The 27559-nt window shown below is 32.6% G+C and overlaps 4 protein-coding genes across 4 annotated transcripts; 3 read left to right on the top strand and 1 right to left on the bottom strand.

Moving 5' to 3' along the window:
* Nucleotides 1–6228: 6228 nt before the first annotated feature.
* On the bottom strand, nt 6229–7855 carry LOC120150229 (60S ribosomal protein L10a-like). The gene is made up of 3 exons (XM_039162914.1): nt 7804–7855; nt 7177–7396; nt 6229–6578 (listed from the first exon to the last, which is right to left on the bottom strand). The coding sequence occupies exons 1-3, from the start codon at nt 7806–7808 to the stop codon at nt 6357–6359; spliced, it is 447 nt and encodes a 148-aa protein (XP_039018845.1). The 5' UTR covers nt 7809–7855; the 3' UTR covers nt 6229–6356.
* Nucleotides 7856–9021: 1166 nt separating this feature from the next.
* Nucleotides 9022–10311, top strand: LOC120150350 (F-box/LRR-repeat protein At1g67190-like). Its single transcript, XM_039163042.1, has one exon. The coding sequence runs from the start codon at nt 9058–9060 to the stop codon at nt 10309–10311; it is 1254 nt and encodes a 417-aa protein (XP_039018973.1). The 5' UTR covers nt 9022–9057.
* Nucleotides 10312–11716: 1405 nt separating this feature from the next.
* On the top strand, nt 11717–16408 carry LOC120150425 (protein SUPPRESSOR OF K(+) TRANSPORT GROWTH DEFECT 1-like). Its single transcript, XM_039163113.1, has 8 exons — nt 11717–12343; nt 13712–13817; nt 14704–14902; nt 15191–15259; nt 15410–15484; nt 15562–15660; nt 15787–15942; nt 16085–16408. Exons 1-8 carry the CDS (start codon nt 11860–11862, stop codon nt 16208–16210), a joined length of 1314 nt encoding a protein of 437 aa, XP_039019044.1. The 5' UTR covers nt 11717–11859; the 3' UTR covers nt 16211–16408.
* A 1236-nt stretch (nt 16409–17644) lies between these two features.
* LOC120150577 (pentatricopeptide repeat-containing protein At2g27610-like) lies at nt 17645–20354 on the top strand. Its single transcript, XM_039163238.1, is given in 3 exon segments — nt 17645–18418; nt 18420–20152; nt 20154–20354. Coding segments are annotated over 3 exon segments (2622 nt in total). The 3' UTR covers nt 20269–20354.
* The last annotated feature ends 7205 nt before the right edge of the window (nt 20355–27559 follow it).

Raw genomic sequence — 27559 nt, 5'->3', positions numbered from 1 at the left:
CATCTTCTGGAAGTGTTCTTTGAGTTATCTGATCTGGTTGGACAGAACCAATCATTGAATTTAGAAGATGAATTTGCCAATAGCATCTTCTGGAAGTGTTCTTTGAGTTATCTGATCTGGTTAGACAGAACCAATCATTGAATTTAGAAGATGAATGTGCTCATAGCATCTTCTGGAAGTGTTCTTTGAGTTATCAGATCTGGTTAGACAGAACCAATCATTGAATTTAGAAGATGAATTTGCCAATAGCATCTTCTGGAAGTGTTCTTTGAGTTATCTGATCTGGTTGGACAGAACCAATCATTGAATTTAGAAGATGAATTTGCCAATAGCATCTTCTGGAAGTGTTCTTTGAGTTATCTGATCTGGTTAGACAGAACCAAACATCTTCTGGAAGTGTTCTTTGAGTTATCTGATCTGGTTAGACAGAACCAAGCATCTTCTGGAAGTGTTCTTTGAGTTATCTGATCTGGTTAGACAGAACCAATCACCGAATTTAGAAGATGAATTTGCTCATAGCATCTTCTGGAAGTTTTCTTTGAGTTATCTGATTTGGTTTAGTAGGAATGGTTTAGTAGGAACTACAGAACCAATCATTGGAATTAAAAGATGAACTGCATGATCGTCTTCATTAAGAAATTTCTTTTCAAGTTTCTTGTGCTTATTCCTTTCCCAAAAATCATAGCACAAGTTTTGCCTTTGCTTATAACTGGGATCATTGCATAATGGCTTCCCATCTCTTACTGGAAGAAATGTGTCAGCAGCTTTAGCCATTTGAGCAGTACATATAAAATTTGCAATTGATGAATCTGGACCACATATCTCCATGGCTATTGAAGCTTCAGCCTCTGAGAATCCCATTTTTGTCAAGTATAACAGTTTATTCTCCTCATCAGAATCAGAATTCAAGATTTCTTGGTATTAAAAGAACTATCGATATATGTGAAATCATCTTGAAAGGACATTTCATAATCAGATGAGTTGTTATCAGAATCAACATGTCACATGAAGGCAAGCTTTTCAAGAGCCTATACCATTGAGTTTTATTCTCAAGAGGTGTTGTGACATTATATCTAAATCTACATTTGTTAAAGATGATAGATTCTCTGATTTGAAGAAGAAAGATCTATTGTGTTTCTACAACTGAAGAAATACTCAGTTCACCAATCTGAAATCAAATAACTTAACATTCATGCATCATATTTTAGGTGTTTACAAAAATAGGTGCATTTTCATTCATTTTCATTATGTTGAATTTTTAACAGGAATTTCAAAGATTTTAGCAAAGATTCAAATCTATCAATTGATGGATTATTTTTTGAAGAGAAAGTTCATAATGAGAAGAACTCATCTGAAGAAGGAAGAAGAAGTTCATAATGAGAAGAATTTGTTCAACCTTTTACCTGAATTCATCACTTGATGGATCATTTTTTCCAGAAAAAGTTCATAATGAGAAGAACTCATCTGAAGAATGAAGAAGAAGTTCATAATGAGAAGAATTTGTTCAACCTTTTACTTGAATTCATCACTTGATGGATCATTTTTTCCAGAAAAAGTTCATAATGAGAAGAACTCATCTGAAGAAGGAAGAAGAAGTTCATAATGAGAAGAATTTGTTCAACCTTTTACCTGAATTCATCACTTGATGGATCATTTTTTCCAGAAAAAGTTCATAATGAGAAGAACTCATCTGAAGAAGGAAGAAGAAGTTCATAATGAGAAGAATTTGTTCAACCTTTTACCTGAATTCATCACTTGATGGATCATTTTTTCCAGAAAAAGTTCATAATGAGAAGAACTCATCTGAAGAAGGAAGAAGAAGTTCATAATGAGAAGAATTTGTTCAACCTTTTACCTGAATTCATCACTTGATGGATCATTTTTTCCAGAAAAAGTTCATAATGAGAAGAACTCATCTGAAGAAGGAAGAAGAAGTTCATAATGAGAAGAATTTGTTCAACCTTTTACCTGAATTCATCATTTGATGGATCATCTTTTCCAGAGAAAGTTCATAATGAGAAGAACTCATCTGAAGAAGGAAGAAGAAGTTCATAATGAGAAGAATTTGTTCAACCTTTTACCTGAATTCATCATTTGATGGATCAACATTGCCAGGTATAGTTCATAATGAGAAGAACTCATCTGAAGAAGGAAGAAGAAGTTCATAATGAGAAGAATTTGTTCAACCTTTTACCTGAATTCATCAATTGATGGATTATCTTTTCCAGAGAAGTTCATAATGAGAAGAACTCATCTGAAGAAGAAAGAAGAAGTTCATAATAAGAAGAATTTATTCGACCTTTTGAATGACTCTATCACAGAAGGAGATAGATTAGCATCAGCCTTTCTAGAGAAAGTTCATAATGAGAAGAACTCATCAAGAGCTTATTCAACCTTTTGAATGACTCTATCACAGAAAGGAGGTCATCATCATCCCCAGCAGAAAGTTCATAATAAGAAGAACTTATTTGGAGAGAGAGAAGAATTTATTCAATATCTCCATTATGATCAAAATAAAGTCAAATGGATAAAAAAAATTTATTATCTTTTCATCTTTGCCCTATTCTTGTTAACACAAGAATGAGCAAAGAGGGGCAGCTGAAGATACTAATTTTTTTTATCCATATTATTATTATCCATATTATTATTATTATTATTATTATTATTACTATTATTATTATTATTATTAATATTATTATTACTATTATTATTATTATTATTATTATCATTATTACTATTATTATTAAATATATTAAATACATATATAAATTACAGGCCAATTACAACTGGACCGGCCCAGTTACAAACCAACTAGAACCAGTCCAAATTCAACCAGAAACCCTAAATACTTGGGTTTCCAGTTAGGGTTTCCTAACCCTAATTTACCCAGCCGCCTCAGCTCACAGCCGTTGGATCTGGCACGATCCAACGGTCCAGATGGTTCCAGAGAGAAACCCTAGGGTTTGATACCCTAGGGCCACGCGGCGCCGCCCCAGCTTCTACGCGGCTGCCGACAGTTTTCTCGCCGCCTCCGCCGCTGCCACGTCCAGAAGGAAGACTCCAGAAGATCAACGCCAGCCGTCCATGCAAGGCTACGGGGTGAGTCACCACTGGTAGTCCGGTGACTCACCGAGGCCCCCTCTTCGGACCGGTCTGAGACGAACACCGGTGGTGGCTATAAAAGCCACCACCCCATCTGCGAAAAAAAAAAGAAGGACAGAGAGATATAGAACGAGACAGAGAGACAAAAAAAAAAGAATAGAGAGAGACATAGAAAAAAAAAACAGAGAAAATACAAACTAATACCAACGATCTCAGCAGCAAGAAAACCAAAAAAAAAAAAAAAAAAAAAAGGAAGAAGAGACTTACCGAGGAAGCCTCGACCACGGATCTCGCCGGATACAACAAAAACCGAAGGTATATTTGTAGATCTGCTCCGATTGGGAGTCGTTTAACGGAAAAAAGTATCGAGACCGTCATTAGGACGGTCCGATCTACATTTAGATGTAAAAAAAAATTTTTCCGGCCAACGAAGACGGTGGCCGGCGGCGGTGGTTGACGGCGGATGAACGCCGGCTAACGGCTGCCGGCCGGCTGAGCTTCTCTCAGTTTAGAGAGAAGACAGAGAATTCTTCTCTCTGTTTGAGAGAAAGAAAAAAAAAAGGAAGAAGAAATGAAATGGCTAGCCCTTCGGGCCAGCCGATTTGGACTCTTATAGTCCTTCCCGAACGACGTCGTTTCGGGAAGGACTATGCGCGTAATTATGAAATAGTTAAACCCCGTCCGCAGTCCTTCGTATTTGTAAAATTTACATTTTAGTCACTAAATTAAATTTATAATATTTTTAATTCAGTCTTCGAATTTTAATTTCTTTTATTTTAGTCCTTCATATTAAAATAATATATTTAGGATAAATTACAGATTTAATCCCTTAATTTTAATAAATAATATTTTAATCCCTAGTTTATATTTTTAATTTATTTGATTATAATATCCGAATTTTAGATAATTTTATTTTAGTCACCAAATAAATAAAATAAGGAAATAACATATTAAATCCCTATAATTTTGATTAATTATGAATTAGATTCTTAATTTTATTTTTATTATAATTTAGTCAGTTATTTTATATGTTTTCATTTATTTTATTGTTTTTAAATATATTGTTTTAGTAGTATTTGTATTTTTATTTTATTATATTGTTAAATATTTTTATAAATATATAATAAATAGTAATTTTTAAATATTTATTTTTAATATCGAAGAAAAGGACAGTCTTAATACAACTGGATGTCCTATTCTGATATTTTAAAATTAAAAAGTAAACCATATTATTTAAATTAATATTTATCAATATCAAAGAAAAGAGCTGTCTTAAGGCACCTAGAAATTCTTTTCGGATATTTTTAAATAAATAAATATTTTTTATATAATTTTGAAATAATAGGATTATAAATTAAATATATTTTTGAATTTTTAAATTTTAATAATAGAGACAATTTATAATTAAAAAGTACCAATTTTGGGCGTTGTAGGGGTGCTAATCCTTCCCTAAACGTAACCGACCACGAATCCCTTTTTATTATTAAAAAGAACGAATTTTTGGTTATAAAACGCAGATCAGTTTATCTTTTAAATATGGTTTTCTTAAAAACTCTTTTAAAAGATAATTTTTAGGTATTCGACCTACCTGATCCAAAAGGCCGATGGCGACTCACAAATTATTTTCAAAATTATTTATTCACATCAATTTCCCCGCCAAATTTAATATTTCGTGCCCGGACGAAAACTGGTTACGACAGTGGTCTTGGGCCCAATACTTCGTATGACTCTTATGCAGATATCTACCCACACATGTCTTGGTCCGAACTTCACGAGCCTCGACAATTGCTCCCATCGAACCTGGTAATACCCTCGCCACTTTTCTCTCGGACGCCCTCAGACTTAATTCTTCACTGAATTAACATTCTTCAAGAACTAAGTCAAATTGTCCTGTCAAGCCCATGTCTACGCAAAAGACCTCTTCTAAGGGTTTATGCGCACAAGTCACATACCCAAATCCACCAATCGTGACAATATATATAAACAAGACCAAATGAAATCGAAAACATATAGCTTGTTCTTCACTTGTAACCCATTTTTGCCAAAAATTATTCTAAAAAAGGTTTCTTGATCGTGTGTGCTCAAGGTTTCTTGAAAAAGTTATTTCTTTTGATCTTTGTTATGTTTTCATATATGTATTGATGCTTGAAAATGGAACACCCACTTTTTTTAGGTGAAAACTAATAAAAAAATATTAAAAATAGAAATTAGAAAATAATTGAAAAAATAGAAAAAAAAATATAATTTCGGTTGTTAAAATAATCCAAATTAAAGAATATATAAATAAATTTTAGGTTAAAGTACATTAGTAGTCAATAAATTAATGATTAATATTTTGACAATTTTATTTAAATATCAGTGAAAAAATATTTATTAAAATAATACTCATTGCTTGTTAATTCTCGATTTAGTATCCATTTATGTTGCATGGTAAGAAGACGTGTTTTACAGAACGTTATTTTCCTATATGGCATCATGCTCGGTGAAGGCGCATTTTGAAGAACGTACTTTTTACTTGTGTGGTTGTCCCTATGGAAGACATGTTCTTTCGATCGGTTCGATTTTAAAATTAGGTTAGTGGTTTAGGGTTTTAATTTTTATATTGTTAAATAATAATTTTAGGTGAAATTAAACTTAAAATATTTCATTATTTGTATTTTAGTCCCTAGTTTAATTTTTTAAAACTCATAAGATATATGCATGTCTTAAACCATAAACAGAGATATAAAATTGGAGTGACAATAAGTGTAGATATTCTAATTTAAAAAATAAAAGGTGAAATTTTTAAAATTTGTAGGGTTTATAATAATTTATTGAATATGATAATAAGTTTATATATTTCAATATATATCTTTTAGAGATTGTGATTGTACGATGTTAAAAGAATAAAAAATGAAAAAATATATATAAAACTTATAATATATTATATGAAAAATACAAAATATAATAAGAGAAAATACAATAAAATAAAATAGGACACAATACAATATTAAAAATTACAATAACATAAGATACAATAACATAAAATAAAATACCAGAAAATACAAAAATATAAAATTTAATACCATAAAATATAATAACATTAAATACAATATGACATAATTATGATCTACGGTTGAGAGAAGATAAAAGAAACGAATAATTTTTTCTATTGTGGCTTGAGTTTATATAGTGCCCACATCTTTTAGATTTTCTGATCTTCTTTCGGACATCCATATCATAATGAAATCGAATAAAATTTCTGAATAAGATAATTAGTTCGAAATAAAAATTGATGAAAACAGATACAATACAGATATGTAACACTCGCCTGCTTTGTTGAGACCAGGACCCCAGAGACGAGGGATCTGCTTGATGACTGATTCGGAAACCAAAAAGGCGTGATAGTTTTTGGCAAGCTTTTTGACCAACTTCTTGTTCTTGTTTAGCTTTTTCAGAGCTTCAACATCCATATAATCCAAACCTATCTTCTCAGCCTACAGTACAAAATAAACCATTAAAAAGAACTCATTGCACAAATGGACACTAAAAGGTTAAAAGCAGTGTTGTAAAGGGTGCAAACGGCACTTCAGGAGCTAGAAGCCTTAACAGTTGCCTCAGACACAAGGCATAAAAGGAGTGCTCACTTGAGCGAATCAAGGCACCATATGGATGGGATTATACACGTCTTTATATGTATATAAAATAAGCTTAGGATATGTCATTATGATAATAAATTCTAAGAGTGATCTCATTTATGTACGAAACATGAAATTCATTTTGATCACCAATATGCATGATTTTCTTATGGTTCCATGTTTATTGTTGAATATTCAACTATTGTGAAGCAGAGTTCAATACTTCCCCTTTCTTACTAGTAAGATACATTTACTGAAAAAGTTAAAAGTAAAGAAATTAAAGGAAATTTCAATCAAGTCGGCCTTTTTTATTCGTATCACATTAAAGAAATGTGTGCCTCCGCTCCTCATCTGGAAGGACTTAAGGCACATTTGTTGTATAATTCTAAAGGGACGTACATGGGCAAACCTATACACACTATAAGTAAACCAAGTTTGACTTAAGCAGCAAATTTACCTCTTCAACGTGTTGAGCATCTCCAAGCATGCAGATCTTCATCTTCGGGCGAGGAATGTGAGGCAGCTTCACGGAACCACTGAAACGCTCGTCTTTCTGGGGATCATAGTTTTTCAACCAAATCTGGAGTTCAATGGTTTCAGTAAACTTCCGTTGTTTCTCCTTCGACTGAGCTACAATGGTTGAAATAGCTTCTCCAAGGGCATCACTCTGAAGCTTACCACAAATAGTAAATAAACAAATCTTTCAAGGAAAGAAACAACAAATTAGGACATGCATCATAAATTACTATGAAGCAAGGATTAAACTAAGCAAAAATACTTTCACACAAACATTTCAAATCCAAAACTTAAAAAAATTACAGTCGGTAGAGGATATGGCCCAACAAATTACCCTACAAGACAGAGAAGACAAAATGGAGGAAAAAACCCTAAATTCACTTCCGCTAAACAACATCAAGACGAAGGACATGTCATATAAATTAAACAAGGGAAAAAACTGAAATTCCCAGGACCCAATATATAAAGTAGGATACTTAATTTCAGAACATGTATAAAAAGAAGGAAAAAATCAGAAAAAATATTCTCAAATGATAAAATGAAGAAAAGAAGGAAGAATTAAAATTACCTCATCTCTGAACTTCCGTTCTTTCCAGGAACAAAGCTACAAAAAAACTAACCTGTAAAACAAAGTTACAAGTAATCAAAAAGCGCAGAATGCACGAATTAATATTAGATCTGATAAGAAAACATAAAGTTGCAGTTATGGAAGGTTTAGCGAGAAAGAGAAGTGAGTAATTTACCAGAGAAGAGAGAAGCTAACTTTTTTTCTGGATACTGAAAAGTATACAAGGAATCAGCAACAATAAAACCCTAGAAGGCAATGATATTGGGTCTAGCTCATTTTTGGGTCTAAAATCTAAGCCCAAAATATTACTCCATTTTGATCCAGAAACCCAAATTATGATTATTATTATCATTAGGGTTTAATAATGATAATTTATTCTAATGAATTAACAGAACAGTTTGCTAATTGCCAGAGTTTCTTGTAGATATATAAATCAAAGCTTTTTTTGGGAAAATTTTCTAATCAAACTAGTACTATATATAGAGTAGGAACGAACAATTAAGTGAAGTTTATAATTACACATCACAAATTCACATTGTTCATAAATTGGGATAAAAATAGAAATAATCCGCATAGGCAGAGTTTGCAAATTTGCATCAAAAGAGGTGAAAACTTAATTCCTATCTTTTAATTTGATTCTCCAAATAATTTCATTGAAAAAAAAACCTTCGTATCCAACTCATCAACAAAAGCTTGTTTATTATTTTCTCTGATTTCGGGTAAGTTTTTCTTTCTTTCTTTTTCCATTTGATGTGAAATTTGAGATATTTATCAAATGCCCAGATGGAAAAACTCAAAATTTTCCTTTAAAATTTGGATTTATATCTGCTTTTAATTATGGGATCATTCTATTTTCCGAGTCACTGAATTGATTTTAGACCCCAAAAGCACATACTTTTAAGAACCCAGAATATAATAATTGATTTTGACTCCGCTTCTTTACTTGAAGATATTAGATCTTTATTATTATTATTTTTGGAATACTGCTGAGATTATGTTATTTAAATCTTCTTTGAACCCTTTTTTCTCCTATATTATATTCTTAAATTTGTTTTATTTGGATGTGACATATGTTTGAAGATCTAACTAAAAATCATGTTTTTTTTTGTGAACTTTAGAGTTTGTTTCATCACAGGACATTTTTCACTGCTGGGAAATAAAACCTGGGAAATGATTTCAACCAATGCCAACTTTATTTGTTGAGTTGAGTATCTTTAGAAATTCCAATTTGTGGATTTGAGGCTTGTGATCTTTATGGCAATGGAGCGCCTACCAGTTGAAGTCATCGGAAAGATTCTGTCTCGGCTTGGAGGTGCTCGGGATGTGGTGATTGCCTCTGCCACATGTCGGAAATGGCGAGAAGCTAGTCGGAAACACCTTCACACCCTTGCATTCAACTCTAATGATTTGCCTCCTTATCGTGACATCTCGCCTAGACAATTAGAGATCCTGATTACTCAAACGATTTTCCAAACTGTTGGATTGCAAGGCCTATCGATTTTGATCGATGATGTCGATGAGTTCTCGGCTTCAACTGTTATTGCTTGGCTCATGTATACTAGGGAGACGTTGCACCGACTGTTCTACAATGTCCGAACCAGTCCAAATGTTAACATCCTTGAGATCTGTGGGAAGCAAAAGCTGGAAACTTTGGCACTGGCCAACAATTCGATAACAGGGGTTGAACCTAATTTTCAGAGATTCCTTTGTTTGAAGTCCCTTTCTTTGAGTCATGTTAGTATTTCGGCTTTGGATTTGAGCCTTTTGCTCACTGCATGTCCGATGCTTGAGAGCCTGGAGCTTGTGAATCCAGATATAGCAATGTCTGATGCTCAAGTGTCAGTGGAATTGTGCAGCCAAACGTTGAGGAGTATTTATGTTGAAGCAATTAGTTTGGATAAATTTATACTCGAGGCTGACAATATCGAGCGCCTGCACTTGAAGGATTGCGCCCTCGAACTTTTCGAACTGATTGGGAAAGGCACTTTGAAATATTTCAAGATTGATGATGTTAGTGTGATACATCTTGACATTGGTGAGTTCATGTTTGATCTCGAGGTAGTTGACATCAGTAACTTCACAATCGTATGGCCAAAACTCTACCAGATGATTTCGAGGTCCTCGAGATTGAAGAAGCTTCGACTTTGGGATGTGGCCTTCGATGATGAAGACGAGGTCGTGGACTTGGAAACAATTGCCGATTGTTTTCCGGAATTGAAACATCTTGCATTAAGTTATGAATTGAAAGATGGAGTAATGCAAGATGGTACTAATTTAGAGAACGTTATGGTGTTGGAGCTGGGATGGACTGTGATTACCGATATCTTCTCGCATTGGGTCGAGGAGCTGCTAATACGGTGTCCGAATCTTCGAAAAATGATTATTTTCGGGTCTGTCTCCGAAGCCAAGTCGCTTGAAGAATGCCAAATATTGGCTAATTTCACCTCATCTATTGTTGGGTTGATGAGGAAATATATGAACGTAGAGGTGCAGTTTGAATTTGAGTAAAAATTTTCTCAAGTAATTGTTAAATTCAAAATTTATGGTTCAGTTTTGAAGAATACTATTATCTTTTCACTCAATACTCATCTTCCCCCATTGCTATTATCAAACCCTAATTGTGTTACCCAACCAGTGAATGGTTGTGTACTTCATTTCATTTATTTCTAAAGCGTTCATGCTGTAACTCTGCATGAGTTTTATATTTCCTTTGTGGATGATCGAACATGTGCTTTACTTAGTTTTATTTTATCTATTTACGTGCATGTGTATGTATATTAGATGAAATAAAATGCATCAAGGATTGAAGGTTTCATGCCTTGAAATTCAGGTTAAAACATGTTTTGTGTTATATTGTCTGTTGCCTGGTGATGACTATTATGTGCTTGATGATCGTCAACCCATCGGACCAGAGGCTAATCCTCATGACACCCTGAATTTGTCAACCAGTGAACAGAACGACGTCACATGCATGAATTCAAATAACTGCCGGGTAGCAGAATAACGATCGTTTATAACAGTAATAACGAAGTTTGAAATTGTTGTTAGAAAAATAGTGATATGAAACGGAATCACACCAGTTTAATTGTTTTCCTTGCCCCACAATCCGAGTTAAAGCATGAAAAGATTCCATGATGGATATGAGATCAACAATGAATGCATTTAACTTGAACCCGCCTTCAAAAATGGTCTTCGACTCAATCATAACCCATCCATACACTACCTTGACTGGTCTGAATCAAGTATGGATTTTTCAAGTAATTTGGTAAATCGTGCTACTCCCATGTGATTTTCTATAATCGGTCACATTAAACATCGGTTAAAAATAGAGGGAAGTCGAACAGTTGAATATTGTGTCCGTATCGCGTGATCAAATGATATCACACTAGTTGATTTAGCGTCCCACATTAGTATTTTATTACCTTTAATAACAATTGTAATAAAAAGTTGATGATTTATTATAATTTGATAACGTTTACTGTTTAAAACATCGATAGAAAAAGAAATTACTTAAATATTAATTATTGTATATGTAGTTTACATTTTCTAATTAAACATTAAATTATTAAAAATATCATTAATCAAAGCATTTAACCGAAATAATGATTTATTTGTTAAATAATTTTGCATAATTTCACTTTTGATCTTCCTTACTTATATATTATATCAATTTAGTCTTAATTCAATTAATTTTATCACACAATCAAATGATGACACGTGGAGGATTTTTCTCTTAATTTTTATTAAAAATTATTAATAAATATATTGATTAAAACCTGTTGATATATATATTTTTAAGAATAAATAGAATTTTTATAAAAATTATAAATAATAAATAAGAATTTGTTATATTAATGACGAAGGAACCTTCCATGTGGAATAGATGCATCTTGAAGAATAAACATTTCCCTAATCCGTTGCAATTAGCACTTGGTCTTCCCTTTCCCTGAACTTCAAAACGAAGAAAGAGTAAATTTACTAAAATTTCCATCCATCCATCCCATGCAATTTCATTGAGAGAAGATATACGATACGATCCCCTTAAAGAAACAAGACATGTATAGCAATTTCAAAGAACAAGCGATAGAGTACGTGAAGCAAGCGGTACAAGAAGACAATGCCGGCAACTACAGCAAAGCCTTCCCTTTATACATGAACGCACTCGAGTATTTCAAAACCCATTTGAAATACGAGAAGAACCCCAAAATTAGGGAAGCTATTACCCAGAAATTCACCGAGTATTTACGCCGTGCCGAGGAGATCCGTGCCGTTCTCGATGAAGGTGGGCCTGGGCCGGCTACTAACGGGGGTGCTGCTGTTGCCACTCGCCCCAAAACTAAGCCCAAGGATGGCAGTGGCGGAGGAGAAGGCGGTGATGGGGAGGATCCCGAACAGGCTAAGTTGAGAGCTGGGCTTGATTCGGCTATTATTAGGGAAAAACCTAATATTAAGTGGAATGATGTGGCTGGGCTAGAAAGTGCTAAGCAGGCTTTGCAAGAAGCTGTTATTTTGCCTGTCAAATTCCCTCAGTTTTTTACTGGTTAGTTTTTCTTGGCGAATTTTGTTGTGGATTTTATGAGGATGATTCGGGTGTATTTGTTTAAATTGGTGGCTTTAGCTGGATTTTAGTAATTAGTGGTTAATAATGAAATTGATTAATTGTTGATTGTTAGATTATCCATGAGTTTTATGTTCTATGAGGTTTCCCTGATAGGAGTCGTTAAGGATTTTTCCTCACTTAAGACTATGATGTCCGTGATTTTTTTCTTGTTTTTCCCCAATTGGAAGAGAATAGTGAAATGGTTTTATCGTTGATTGTGGAACTGTTAAGAAATTTATTTTTCTTTTGGTCGTGATATCATATAGATGCAAAAGTTGCTATTGGTGTTGATATCTGATATTGGTAATCATGCTTGTTTCTTTAAGTCGATTGTGGCAATGAAGAGTGCCTAATTTTGTTGCATTATGAATTGTTTCTATTTTCCTCTGCGCAAGTTTTTCAATCCTAAATGTGAATCGAGAATGCTAGATTTATGTTCTTTGAAAACCTATGATACACTACATGTGAATATAGCACCTGTTAATTTCTATCAGACTGTTGAATGGAGAGAAACTTTAGCAACTTATTGATATGGCAACTTGTGCCGTGCCTTGCTGTAATTCTCCTAGGCAGTACTTGGACAGAATCCTAGAGCAAGATTTTTGCTTGCTAGTGAACCATGTGAGGGAGTTCATTTCAGAAAGCATTGTTACTTTTGAAATCATTTCTTTGGTTATTATTTTACTAATCTAATGATTATAGTTGTTAAGTGACAATAACCATTTTAACATCAGCATTGAAATGCTCACTTCTTGCAACACTTAAATGTGCCAAACTTGCTAAAGGCTTGCATTATCATAGACTCTACCTCCTTTGAAGTTGACAACATTGCAATTTCGATCACATGGGCTAATTTGGTTTTGAAAGAGAAGTTTTTAAATATATTTTATGGTTCCATTATAATTGTCTAGCAGGATTTATTTAATTCAACTTAGACTCGTCTAATTTTCTGTCCGACTGAATTTTCTCCTTACAATAGGGGTTTAAACAAAGTCGTCGAGGACTTGGATTCTGGTAGAAATTGAGCTTTACCATTAATCAGTCCTTATATTTTCTTGCCTTGTAACTTTATTAATATTGATGATTTTGGATATCATATTGGCCTTGCTAGAGTATAAAGTTGATGAGTTTTGAACTACTTAAGTATTATGTTTGCTTGAACTATATTTTGGAGTAGGTGCTGACTAAATAAATCTGTACTCTCCTTTTAGCTGCTTTTCCAATTCTATTTGTTGTCATTTAAACATTATATATTCTGGGATGCAATTGATTAATTTTGTTGAAGTTTTCCTACTTGTTCTTTGTTAGGAAAGAGAAGGCCATGGAGAGCTTTTCTGCTGTATGGGCCACCTGGGACTGGAAAGTCATACTTGGCCAAGGCTGTTGCAACTGAAGCAGACTCTACATTCTTTAGGTATTATATCTTTTTCCATATTTGACCTTTTTGTCTGCCCATAATAAGAGTTTGAAAACCTTTTCCCACTTTTATTGATTTTTAAGATGCATTTTTTGTCATGAAAACAAAGTTGAAAAGGCTTTAGCACGTATGCTGATGTTGCGTCATCTACCCTTTCCTCTACGATGCAGCCACCGCTTTCCTTTTATCCGGGATAAAGGAAAGGTGGTGCTTGTACAGACTAATATGTGCATCACTGAATTGCATTGGAAAAGAGTTGGAAGAGTATAGATATTGTGGTTCTGGGCTGGAGACTTAAATTTGGTTGCAAAAACTCTGTAACATCTATTGTTTTCTTTAGTGCAAGCTTCCTTACCTTCCTTCTGAGTTCCATGTTTGTTGTTTTGTTATGCGAAATTTATAATCACCGTGCTTGAATAGTTATGTGTGAATTGTTTTATGATGTCTATTACCACATAATGTTGCCGCAGCAGCGCAGCAACTTCAGTGCTCCATTTTTATGTTATTATATTTTGACAACCAAGGATTCTATATATTATGCATTCTAGGGACTGTGTCATTGAGAAGCAAAACTACAATTTACAGTTCCTTTTACCTGGGTTTACTGTGTCTATACTAGTTTAGGAGTTGCTAGGCTTATGAGTTTCATTATTGGAATCTAAGTTGATTATTTGCATGTAGTTTTCTGTGACGAATTCCAATCATATTGAATTTATGTAATAATCTACGAATTTTCATAAAAATACTTTCTCTTGGCTTTTATTTGTGTGATTATGAGCATTTTGTTTATGTTTTTCTCTGTTTATGTGCATGTATTATGGACATTAGGTTTCAGCTTGTTTCTCTATTAATATTTAATCCCATTCCCCTTTTTTTCTGCTAGTATTTCTTCATCAGACCTTGTCTCAAAGTGGATGGGGGAAAGTGAAAAGCTGGTTTCAAACCTTTTTCAGATGGCTCGTGACAGTGCACCATCCATCATATTCATTGATGAAATAGATTCATTGTGTGGACAGCGTGGCGAGGGCAATGAGAGTGAAGCATCAAGACGTATAAAAACTGAACTTCTTGTGCAGATGCAGGTATGTATCAGTGGTAAGATCGCTAAGAAAATTAAAATTTATTTGCCTGAGGCTATTCAAGAAATTATTTTCCTTGCCCATATAATATATATTTAGAAAGATTTATAAGTTCATATTTTTAGAGATCATTCAGGTGTATTTATGCAAGATATTTTTGTTGGTATATTCTGCAGCATGCTAGCATATTTATGCAACATGCTATATTGTGACAAATAGATGTATGTATTCTTCTTTCACAGGTTTCAAGCTTAAAGAATGGGTTTTATGCATTGTTCTTTTATGTTTTAGGGCGTTGGAAATAATGATCAGAAAGTCCTAGTGCTTGCTGCAACAAATACTCCTTATGCACTTGATCAGGTAAAGCCGTAAAGGGAAAAAAGACTTAATGAGTGTCCTTAGGCCTTAAAGGTTCCGTGTGTAGTAATATTTCATCTACTGAAAAAGATGTATAAAGTTGTTCATATTGAATTGGCAGAGTATTTCTTTTACTAATTAGTTTTCATATAGGCTATCCGCCGGCGTTTTGATAAGCGTATCCACATTCCTCTTCCAGATTTGAAGGCTCGGCAACATATGTTCAAAGTACTTGACCTTACCCTTAATATTGTCCTTAAAAAACTCTATTGTTTTGTCACATGGCTGCCTTGTTTTGGTAACAGGTGCATTTGGGTGATACTCCTCACAACTTGACTGAAAGTGATTTTGAAAGCTTAGCTCGTCGGACGGACAAGTTTTCAGGGTCAGACATATCTGTTTGTGTAAGTGCAAAAATAACTATGACACTATGTGCAACAATAATCTATCTCTGGTGTGAGTTTACTCTGAAAGGCCATTATGGAGTATAGCTCAGTTTTGCACTTCTTTACTTGTTTATGCCATGGCAGGTTAAGGATGTTCTTTTTGAACCTGTTCGTAAAACTCAAGATGCCATGTTTTTCTTCAAGACACCGAATGATATGTGGATGCCATGCGGACCAAAGCAACCAAATGCTGTCCAAATTAATATGCAGGAATTGGCAGCCAATGGACTTGCAGCACAGGTATGGACTTGCTTGATATATAGAGTATTTAAGTTGTAAATTTTATTAGCCTCTGCTCCTCAATGCTGTTGGAGATTCTCTGATATTATTTGTGATTTTTTATGTAATTAAAATATATTTTGATTGATTAATGCCCACATAGATCCTTCCACCACCTATCTCCGGATCAGATTTTGACAAGGTGCTTGCAAGACAGAGGCCAACAGTGAGCAAAGCTGATCTTGAGGTCCATGAAAGATTTACAAATGAGTTTGGGGAGGAAGGGTGATGGATTTAATGAAACCTGTAAGTTTATTATTAACTTCTGGACCATCCGAATCGCTCGTCATTTACAGTGTAAAGAAGATTATGACAAATTTGACATATGATGCTTGAATATGAGCTGCACCTTTTTTCTGCTTAAACTTGATGGCCAATTTTCTGGTATATAATTATCTGGTTTCCGAAATGATCTGAAGTTTCTGGTCACCATTTGGAATATTTACTATCTGCTGCCCTACCAGTTAGGGGTATTTACTCTGAATAAGTTTATCCGAAATCCCTTAGATTTTCAAGGTACATAACCTGAATGTATTGATTCAATTCTTTTAGCCTTGTTCTTGGATCATCAAGGGCATTGTTTACATACATAACATTAGACATTAGGGATAAGTTGGGGTGAGTTTAAAACTGAGAGTTTTCATTACATCAAGCAATATTTAAACTTTTATCAAAAAGAATAAACGAATCCAATGTTTTTACTTTGTGGGCTTCGCATAGGTTTTAATATATCATTTCAACATTTTTAATCCTTTTTTTAAATTAATGTAAAAGTTTTTTTTAAAGTTATATACCTATTGCATTTAGGTGTCTATTTCGTAATAATTATTAAAAAAATTAAGTAACGCATTTTATATTTAAAGTTTTATTTTTTTTTAAAATTATTTTTTATAGGAAAAAGTTCATCCCCTCCCCCCACACGTCCCCTACTCTCTCTCCCGCCGCCCATCCCCTCATCTCGCACGCTGCTTTCTCTCCCTCGCTTTCGCTAAAAAGGATTTCAATTTCCTACTTCGCCCATTTGAGTTTCATTGTTCTGCTTCACTGGTTAGTCGGTTGTTTGGGATTTGGACTGGTCAACAATATGGAGGGCTTCAGGGATTTTAAATTTTGAGTACTTGTTAGAGTATTTTGAGATATTTTTGTAACTTCAAGAAATATAATTTTTAATTAATATTAATTTAAAGTTTTTTTTTTTTAAAAAAATAGATGTGATATATGTCGTCAACAATTTTTTTTTATTGCGTATTACAGCAAAGACATTTAAAAATATAATGTTAAAAAACTAAATACTTAATTTTAATAAAAAATTCTTTAAACATCTAAAATTAATTTCAAATATAATTTAAACATCTACTTTTACCTCAAGCCTTAAAAAAAATACGTCTTCAATATCTTGTCATATTATATATAATATGATTTCAGTAATATATCTGATCATAACACTCACTCTAAAATACCAAAAAGAAAAGAAAAGAAAACACCATCACTTGTATTCTTAATCGCATTGGAACAATCTTTGTGATGCTCAAACCCTGGAGACGAAAGCAGTTATTTTGAAGCTCCAATGGATGTTAACAACCTACTAGTTTGGTCGCACAAATAAACAACCGAAACACACCTCAAACATTGTTCACTGCCTACTATCATTAAACAGGCTAGCATGATCTTGAGAGTCTCTTTCAGAACAGTCAAGAGAAATCAAGCAAAACAATTTCTCAACAATCCATTCCACAGATATCTCTCCCTTTCCCAAATCAATGCATTGAATTTGAACCTTCAACGCTCAAATTTTTGCGTTGAATATGCTACTTTACGGCAGACTCCTCATCTGTTTGACAAAAGTCCTCACCCAGATCTTTCCCATTACAATGCTTTGCTCTTCGACTACTCTCGCAATAACAACAAGGAGGAAACTCTAAATCTCTTTTTGGGTATTCATCGTTTTGGTTTACCGGTTGATGCATCCACGTTATCCTGTGTTTTAAAGGTATGCGGATGCTTGTTTAATGTGATAGCTGGAAGACAAGTTCATTGCCAATGTTTGAAGCTTGGGTTACTTGAGGATGTCACTGTAGGGACTTATCTTTTAGATAAGTATATGAGAACAGAGAATGTTAAAGATGGTAGGAGAGTTTTTGATCATTTGGGGGAAAGGAATATGGTTTCTTGGACTTCATTGCTTAGTGGCTATGCTCAGAATGGAATGAACGAGCAAGTTTTGGAATTGTTCTTGACAATGCACATGGAAGGGATAAAACCCAATCCATATACCTTTGCTGCTGTTCTTGTAGCTCTGGCGTCTGAAGGGATGGTAGAAACCGGCGTTCAAGTTCATTGTTTGATTGTAAAATTTGGTCTCAAGACAACAACTTTTGTGTGCAATTCTTTGATTAATATGTATTTAAAATCAGGGATGGGTAAAAATGCTAGACTTTTTTTTTGATGGCATGGAAACCAAGAATGCTGTGACATGGAATTGTATGATTTCTGGTTATGTAACAAATGGGCTTGATTTGGAAGCTTTCGAAACATTTTACGATATGAGGCTAGCTGGTGTTAAGCTTACTCAGATGTCTTTTGCTCCTCTTATAAAGTTATGTGCTAACCGTAAGGAATTGGGTTTTGCAAGACAGCTTCATTGTCGAGTTTTGAAAGATGGTTTTAGTTGTGACCCTAAAATCAAAACCACGCTTATGGTAGCTTACAGTAAGTGCAGTGAAATGGACGATGCATTCAAGTTGTTTTCAATGATGCTTGAAGCTCAAAATGTTGTATCTTGGACGGCTATGATCAGTGGGCACCTGCAGAACGGTAAAATTCAAGAGGCAGTGAAACTTTTTTGTTTAATGAACAAGAAAGGTGTTAGACCAAACCATTTTACTTATACTACAATCCTTACAGCCCAACCCACTATTTCTCCTTTCCAAATACATGCACAAGTAATCAAAGCTAATTATGAGAAGTCGTCGTCTGTCGGAACTGCTATTTTAGATGCTTATGTTAAGCTGGGAAATATCAAAGAAGCTGCCAAAGCTTTCGAACAAATTGATGAGCGGGACATTGTTGCATGGTCGGCGATGCTAGGTGGGTATGCTCAAATAGGAGACTCCGTGGGAGCTACCAAAGTTTTTATGCAGCTGGTGAAGGAGGGGATTAAACCTAATGAATTCACCTTTTCAAGTGTTATCAATGCCTGTGCGGCACCTACAGCACCTTTAGAGCAGGGAAAGCAGTTTCATGCATGGTCAATGAAATCAAAATTAAGTGATGCTTTATGCGTATGTAGTGCTCTGATTACAATGTATGCTAAGAGAGGGAATATAGATAATGCTTATCAGGTTTTTACAAAGCAGCGGGAAAGAGACCTCGTGTCATGGAACTCGATGATCTCTGGATATGCACAGCATGGTTGTGCGAAGAAAGCTCTTAATGTTTTCGAAGAAATGCAGAGAGAAAACGTGGAAATGGATGATATAACATTTATTGGCATCATTTCTGCCTGTAGTCATGTTGGATTAGTGGATGAAGGTGAAAAATACTTCAACAAGATGATAAAAGAACACCACATTTCCCCAACAATGGAGCTGTGTTCTTGCATGGTTGATCTATATAGCCGAGCTGGAATGTTTGACAAGGCAATGAATATCATCAACAAGATGTCTTTCCCTGCCTCTGCAACTGTGTGGCAAACTCTCTTGGCTGCCTGCCGTGTTCATCGCAATTTAGAGCTCGGGAAACATGCTGCAGACCAGCTTATTTCACTTCAGCCAGAAGACTCAGCTGCATATGTTTTGCTTTCCAATATTTATGCTGCAGCAGAAAATTGGCATGAAAGAAGGAATGTAAGGAAATTGATGGAGCAGAGAAAAGTGAAAAAGGAGGCTGGCTACAGCTGGATTGAAGTTAAGAACAAGACTCACTCATTCTTGGCCGCTGATCATTCTCATCCCATGTTGGATCATATTTATTCAAAACTTGATGAGCTAAAATCTCGACTGAAGGACACAGGGTATCAACCTGATACCGATTATGTACTTCAGGACATTGCCAATGAAGACAAAGAAATCATTCTTTCTCAACACAGTGAGAGACTGGCTATTGCTTTCGGGTTGATCGCTACTCCTGGAACAGCGCTTCAGATTGTTAAGAACCTTAGAGTGTGTGGAGACTCACACTGTTATCAAGTTAATATCACTGATTGAAGGAAGGGATATAGTTGTTAGGGATAAATCCCGGTTCCACCACTTCGAATCAGGTAGCTGTTCTTGTGGTGATTACTGGTAACCATCTATTGATGCAGCCTGCAATTCCCAAAGTGTTAATCCATTCATCTAGGTGCTGCAAAGGGTGGGAATATAATTTAAAGCTCAAGTACTAGGCATGACAATTCAACCCTATTTATGTGCGTTCCAGCCGTCCATGGTAGAGTAAGGGTTGCATGTGTTTCTGATTTTTCTGTAAACACGTTTGATGAGGCAAGTGTCATTGTGAATGTATTGGTTTTTATTTGCAGCTTATTCTTCATTAGTATAAATCAGAATTTCATCTTCTGTTACATGGAGGGATGTACAGAAAGAGGCGATCGGGCAGTCACCCCTCAAAATTTTCAAATCCTCATATAATTTAAGCGTTTCTTTTATATTTTCTATTGATAACACATTTTCTCTTTCTAAAATTTTATAACTTCGCTCCCAGGATAAAATTCTATGTCCGACTTTGTTTACATGTACCTTTCGATAATGATTGCATATCACTTTGATATGATGTTAGGATACAAAATATGCCCTCAAACTCCAGAAAAGTAAACAAGGCCCTTCAATAGAAGGAGCAACTGAAGGAGGCGTTCATAGATGGAATCAGGCTCCGTAAATCCATTTTTCCGTTTAAAGGATTAGAAATTATTCTATTTTAGTACTTAAATCTTTTTAAATTTAAGTACAAATGCTTGACTACCAAACATATCACCTGCATCTATTTTTCAAGCCACTATCAATTTGTTGTTGATCCATAAATATTTTTAAAGATATATATATATATATATTCACGTAAATTTTTTGTATGTAACGAACATAAATAAAATTTCAATATAAACACTATCAATAAAATGAATAACTAACGAAAAAAATTCAAATTCTAGTATATATCGAAAACACACTTACACCTGTCACTGTTACCAAATCCTCTTTATTTTACCATTTATTTGGGGCATTAGCTTGTAATCATTTTAATATCATCCTCCAATTATTAAATCACATTAATATATATATATATATACCAATTTCGATGACGCGTGGTACACATGTGATATTATCAAATTATAATATAGCATATTAGTTTTTAAAATCTGATAAAATTAAGGGACATTAAATTTTATTACATTGCAATAATATGAAATTTTACATTTAAATTCAAAATAAATAAACTTAAAATGTTTTAAAAGAAATATATAATTTTCTATTTTATTTGTTATCTGTATTTACACAAATTATTTAAACATGAATATTATAATATTTTATAATGAAATTTTAACAATTAATTTGATGTATAATTTTGAATCAAAATATGCTGTAATTCCACGTACTTTAGTAAAGTATAAGATTCAGTCCATGTAAATATTTATTTTATCTTTTCGATTTAAAAATCTTAATCCAATTGTTGACACAATATTTATCGTCAAATTTTTGCTTAATATCAAGTATGATTAACGAGTTTATAATGATTTGCTTCTAAAGTTGATACGATTACATTCACGAATACTTTTATGAGAAATATTATGTCAAAGATTAGACTAAGATTTTAAATTGAAAATATAAAAGGATTTAATTTTCATCTTTTTAAGCATAGAGGCTAAATTTGTAAACTTTATTCAAATATGGGGACTGGCAGCACGTTTTAACAAATAATTTTTAAAAAGAGTAAATTACATAGGTAATGCTTAAACTTTTAAGGTGTATACATTTTCGTCACTAAACTTTTATGAGTTACAATATATTCACTAAACTTTTAATTCTCCATTATTATGGTCATTGTCATCCTTTGAGTTAAGAAAAAAAAATGTTGTGACATGTTATTCCCCTAAAAGAAATGCTAAGTTAATGTCTTCTTTCTTACCTTCCATTCAGACTTGTCAAAAAGCCTTTCAATCTTTTCACACTCTAATTGAAATCAAAAGTTAATTTTTTTTGTTTCGTCACTGTTAATTGTCGAATAAGCTTGAAACTGAACTATGTTAATCTTCTAATCAAACTGAGCCTTTCCACTGTTGGAATTGAACACTGACTGCTTCATTAATAGAAAAGCTCGACTTTTGAAGTTATGATGTGCATGACTTTGGTTTCTATGATATTTGAAGTTTAAGCACAATATGATGCTAAAATAGTAATGTTATGACCCTTGTGTTCTCCTATGAAAAACAGGGTAAGATGATATGTGAACATGTTTGGTTCATGATGAATTTTAGGTGAAATTGTATGTTGTGATAAGTTGGTAAATGTTTATGATTATCTTGGTGAATTTCATGTACTCTTGGTATGTTTAGATTATATTTCAATGTTGATTAATGTAGTTGGATGATACACGATGTTCAATGAATGTTTGAAGGGTTAACAACATGTTAAAAAGGGTTAAAAGTGACCACTTGGTGTATTTAATGTTGATATTACGTAGGTGATGTTGAATGAATGTTATTTTTATAAAAGGATATATCATAAAGATAATTTAATAAAATATATTTTTAGATATTCTTACTTTCACACAATTTACATGGTTCAACAAGCAATCAATATTTCACGATTAAGAGTTTAGTACTATTTGTAGTAGCAGTCTTTATATATTGTATTAACAAGCAAAATATGGTTAAAAAAGAAAGATCTCTATTTGACATAGTTTCTTCCTATACCTAGGAATTCCATTGGACTCATAAATGATAAACATTGGAAGAATCTTTTAGGTCTTCCAATATCAATAGGTTGATTGTTTCGCTCCTGTAGCTTCTAAAAGGAAAAAAAATATTTCTATGAGTTGTTCCTTAGATCCGAAAGAGAGTACTTGGGTTTTCCTAATAACTGAAATGTGTATCATACTTGAATCTAACTCGGGTTTACGGTGGTGGAGGAATTGGATAGAAAAAAAGGACCCTAGTCATAAGATATCTAATGAAATTGTCGCTAAAATTGAGATTTCATTCAAAGGGAAATATATCAAATATTTGAATTTCTTTCTGTATATTATATAGATGATTAAATCAGTAAGGACCATAATTAGAAATTATTTGATAGTCTTTCTCCAAATTTTTATTTATATGTTATAATACAATATATGTGTAATTGTGATTCCAAAATCCAACTACTAAATTTTAAGTAGTTCACTTTTCCTAAAATGTTAAAAAGAAGTGATTCTCCTATAATTGATAATGTAGAATGGTCAGCACATCCCACGCGAATTAAATTAAAAATATCGAGTAAACTATACGTTTAGTACTTAAATTATTAAATTTATTTCGTTTTGGTACTCAAACTTTATTATTTTTCAAAAGCATATTTAATGTTTAGTTTACTTTTTATTTTCCTCTTGTTAAATACTTAACGGTGCTATTGATGTGTCACCTTAAGGTAATGCCACATCACCATTGAAAATACTACATCATTAGTTCTGTTAATTTTTAACGACGAGGATGTCAAATTGAAATCTAAACTAAACGTTAAGTATAGTTTAAAAAAAAATAAAGTTTGAGTACCAAAATAAAACAAAAGTAATAGTTTAGATACTAAATGCACAATTTACCCAAAAATATTTTGATACATTTTTATTAAAATATCTCACTAAACTAAATTTCAATTTCGAATGACTAATTTTTTTAATAGTATGAGATAATTATAAGATAATAGATGTTCAAATTTTTTTTAATAGAATGACTAAATTTCATGCTTCATCCAAGGGGGCCACTGCTTCCCTGATTTCTTATTACTAAAAAAATATATGAAGAAAATGCCTACTTAGCCATTCAAATTTTAGTTCAGTTTCGTTTTGCTCCTCTCAATTCGTATTGTTTGTTATACTTTGCCTTCGTTGAGATGGTATCTTAACTCTGTCACTAAACGCATATACAATTTACAGATGTAACTGTTCGGACTCAAGACCTCTACAGAGAATGCATGATGAGTTCCCGAATGATTAGGTGAATATAAAAGTATTAATATAATTATTTGTTTAATTAGGTGTAGGATGGATAAAGTAAAGTTGTTAACCAAGAGTGTGGTGAAGTTAGATTGGACGCCGTTTGTAAAATCAGTGAAGTATACTATGATTTACATTGCAAACAAAACAATAACTTATTTGGGGAAGAAATTGACTCTAAAATTGAGCTTCTTCAAGGTTCCATTGTTAACCCAATATAATTGTTGTTGAATTTTGTAACACAAGTTTTCTCTTTCGTGTTCAACAAAATCTGGGAAGCAGACATCAAAGCAGGTAAACAAATGCATCTGTTGTGTGGTTTGAGTAAATCCAACATAAATTATGAAGTATGGAACAAATTTTATAATATCAAAACACCAAAGCAACGTATATTTAGAGAAATGACACTCCTTTCGGCTATGTATGACAAATGTACTTTCAATTGGACTGATTCTTTATTTTGATTAGCTGAAGAGGGAAAGTATGGATTGCAATCTTCGTCTCCCATCGAAATCAATAAAACTTATTTATTTAATTATTTTTTTATTTTTAATTAGTTTATATTTTTGCAGTTAATAAAATTTTTATTTAATATTTTTCTAACTCATTCTTTTAGTTTCTATCCTTTCAGATCCTTTTGGCCTCTAGGGTTTTCGACTGGTACTCAGAGGATCAACTAGTAGCATATTTTCCTAAATATTGTATGGACATTTTCAGACTTTATTTTTTTCTCAGAGACCTATAATTCGCATTGGATTACTTTTTGTATTTGGGATTATGGGATATTCTGATTTTATGTGTTTTGGACTATATTTGGCATGCATTAATTTCTATAAACTCGGTTTTATTATTGAAATGTACAAACTTTCTGTCACTGCTTGCTATATCTGAAATTTTTTCCAGGTATGTTATTTATCAATAAACTCGAAAATACTTGTTTATGTTAATTTATACTATTGTGATTTCCGAGATTCGATCATACCGTCTAAACCAGATTTAGAAGGTTACAGGTAGATTAAAATTCCATGAAAAAAAAGTTAGTAAAGTATTAATTTGAAACTCTGAATTATTCAATTTAAATGCCATCATATATTAATATTATGTTTAAATTTTAAATCTATTATTAAAATATTATATTTGATTATATTTTATAATAATTGTTTGAAAATGTATTATTGATGTTTTTAAAAAAGAATAAATTTTTACAGTTATTATTTTTGAGTAAACTGGAATCGGGACATTTATGATTCTATTGATTAAATAAAATATCGGACAGAGGAGTTGAATATTTGTGGTTCTAAATAAGTAGCATTTAATTTTGCAGATATGTTGCGTTGCATTTCCGTAGATCAAGAGATCGTTTCATTTGAGTGTTACTGCTAGGGACGATGATTTAACTCAAAATTGATAAATTTTTATTTGATTTTATTTTATTAGAATAAATTTTAAAAAGAACAAGTTTGGATCGAGTTGAATTGGATTTAAGTGGAGAACAAAAAAACCTTTGATCTGACCCGATACGATGGTAATGCCATATTTTCCCTATAAATTTAGAGAATTGCTATAATGTCTTCTTCTTTTTTTAATTATATTTCTATTTTACATATGGTCGAATCAAATCACATTGAGTTTATACTCCAAAAATTCAAGTTGAATCGGTTCAGATAGAGGAAATATGCTCTTCAAGTTGAGTCGGATGGAGTGGAGAGTATATGATTCTCATATCTGATCGAATTTGAATAGAGAATATATATATTTTTGATCGAATCTGGCTGGACAAAAGTATGACCTAACCCGACCCGTTATCATCTTTGTCTACTGTTAGGTTAAAATTCGTAAATATTATTTATATATTATTAAATTAATTTCGGGGATGAAATAAAAAAAATAATTTAAGGTGACAAAATTTAAAATGTGTACACTTTTTTTTGTTAAGCTGATGAAAGTAAATAATGGATTTTAAATTTATTTTATAAGAAGTGTTAATATTCTTTTTAAATTTATCTTATATTAAATCTATAGGGTTTTTTTATAAAAAAAAAATTGAAGTGTTATGTAACATTCCCCACTAAAGGCAGGCTTCGCCATGCCCGTAATAGTAAATTTTTAAGTTTTTAGATTAATTTTTTTCAATAGTAGTTTTTTAATTTAATTGTTTTTTTCAATAGTGTTATCTAAGGAACATATAAACAGTTTACCTAAGTTCTTTCGGAACCTATGGACAGTTGTCGAGGTTCTTTCTGACATCTGGATAGGTCCTTCGGGATATTTATACGAGCTGCGGTGACAGCATAGTAGTGCACAACCTCAATGTACTCACATACCTTAAGTTCTCAAAAGTATACATGAGCTAATACATAGACTTTAAAGAGAGTAAATAAATCAATTGATATGATACAATATGTGCTCTGTTGTGAAATGATATATGTGATATGTATATTTGATAATATGAAATATGTTATAGAAATTACATGATGATATTGTCACGCCCTTGGAACTTGGGCTTTGGTCCATGACAATATGTTTATTCCTTGGTATAGTGATATATGTGTTATATATGATGAATATATGGTAAGTAAAAGGGATTAATGATAGTATTTGCAGATGTATGCCTATTGTTTATATGAAATGTTATATGATTATATTATATGTTTTATATGCCTCACTAAATCAACGACTTAGCGTGTGATTGTTTTACGCGTACGTTCCGAGAAGAGGAAGATTGATAAAAGTATGCAAAACATGTCAGTTCCTCATTTCCAAAGATCATATCATAAAAGAAATACATAATATGTATTTTGTAATAAGGATAGTGGTTGGCATGTAAACAAAGGATTAAATCTGATATGTTCTAATCGGTTTTGAAAAGTCATACGATTGAGTTTTGTAATGTTTTAAATGCATATATATAATTGATAAATTTTATACGGATGAAAACTTAGATTTTTACGAGATTATATGTATTTTTACGAAAGTTACTGTAGTAATATTGTTGCAGTACTGTAGCAGTATATCGATACACAATTTATATTCGAATTTTTACTGTTCATGGTATTGTTCACGGTACTGTTCATACCGTATGGTACACAAATACATATTTGTTTTCTTAAATTTTATATTGAAACATAATTTAATAGTATTTATTGTATTTTCTTAATATAAATTCAAATGTTTAGTTATTTTATAAAGAAATTGTTTTAAAAAATCAATGTAACATCTCGAATTCGTATCCGGGTCAGGTACGAGTTGGGTGTTACATATATGATCTTTCCAAGCTTTAGCATACATCGTTTCTATACTTTTAGCATCAATACGTAAGCACATCTTAAATAACAAACATAATTAAGCATATCATAATATTAACAAGCATGCCTTCAACGTAATGAAAATATATATTAAA

The sequence above is a fragment of the Hibiscus syriacus genome, unplaced genomic scaffold (genome assembly GCF_006381635.1).
Source record: "Hibiscus syriacus cultivar Baekdansim isolate YM2019G1 unplaced genomic scaffold, ASM638163v2 tig00111022_pilon, whole genome shotgun sequence".
Taxonomy (NCBI): domain Eukaryota; kingdom Viridiplantae; phylum Streptophyta; class Magnoliopsida; order Malvales; family Malvaceae; genus Hibiscus; species Hibiscus syriacus.
Note: the sequence above shows the minus strand (reverse complement) of the source record. Positions and strands in the feature narration are given on the sequence as shown.

What these genes read in the sequence shown, in the direction of transcription:
- LOC120150229 (XM_039162914.1), bottom strand. An exon ending in ATGCTCAACACGTTGAAGAG is followed by an intron (nt 6,579 to 7,176) that starts GTAAATTTGCTG and finishes TTTGTACTGTAG; the next exon opens with GCTGAGAAGATAGGTTTGGA.
- LOC120150350 (XM_039163042.1), top strand. Translation starts at nt 9,058, where the DNA reads ATGGCAATGGAGCGCCTACCAGTTGAAGTCATCGGAAAGATTCTGTCT.
- LOC120150425 (XM_039163113.1), top strand. Translation starts at nt 11,860, where the DNA reads ATGTATAGCAATTTCAAAGAACAAGCGATAGAGTACGTGAAGCAAGCG. An exon ending in GCAGACTCTACATTCTTTAG is followed by an intron (nt 13,818 to 14,703) that starts GTATTATATCTT and finishes TTTTTCTGCTAG; the next exon opens with TATTTCTTCATCAGACCTTG. An exon ending in CTCCTTATGCACTTGATCAG is followed by an intron (nt 15,260 to 15,409) that starts GTAAAGCCGTAA and finishes GTTTTCATATAG; the next exon opens with GCTATCCGCCGGCGTTTTGA.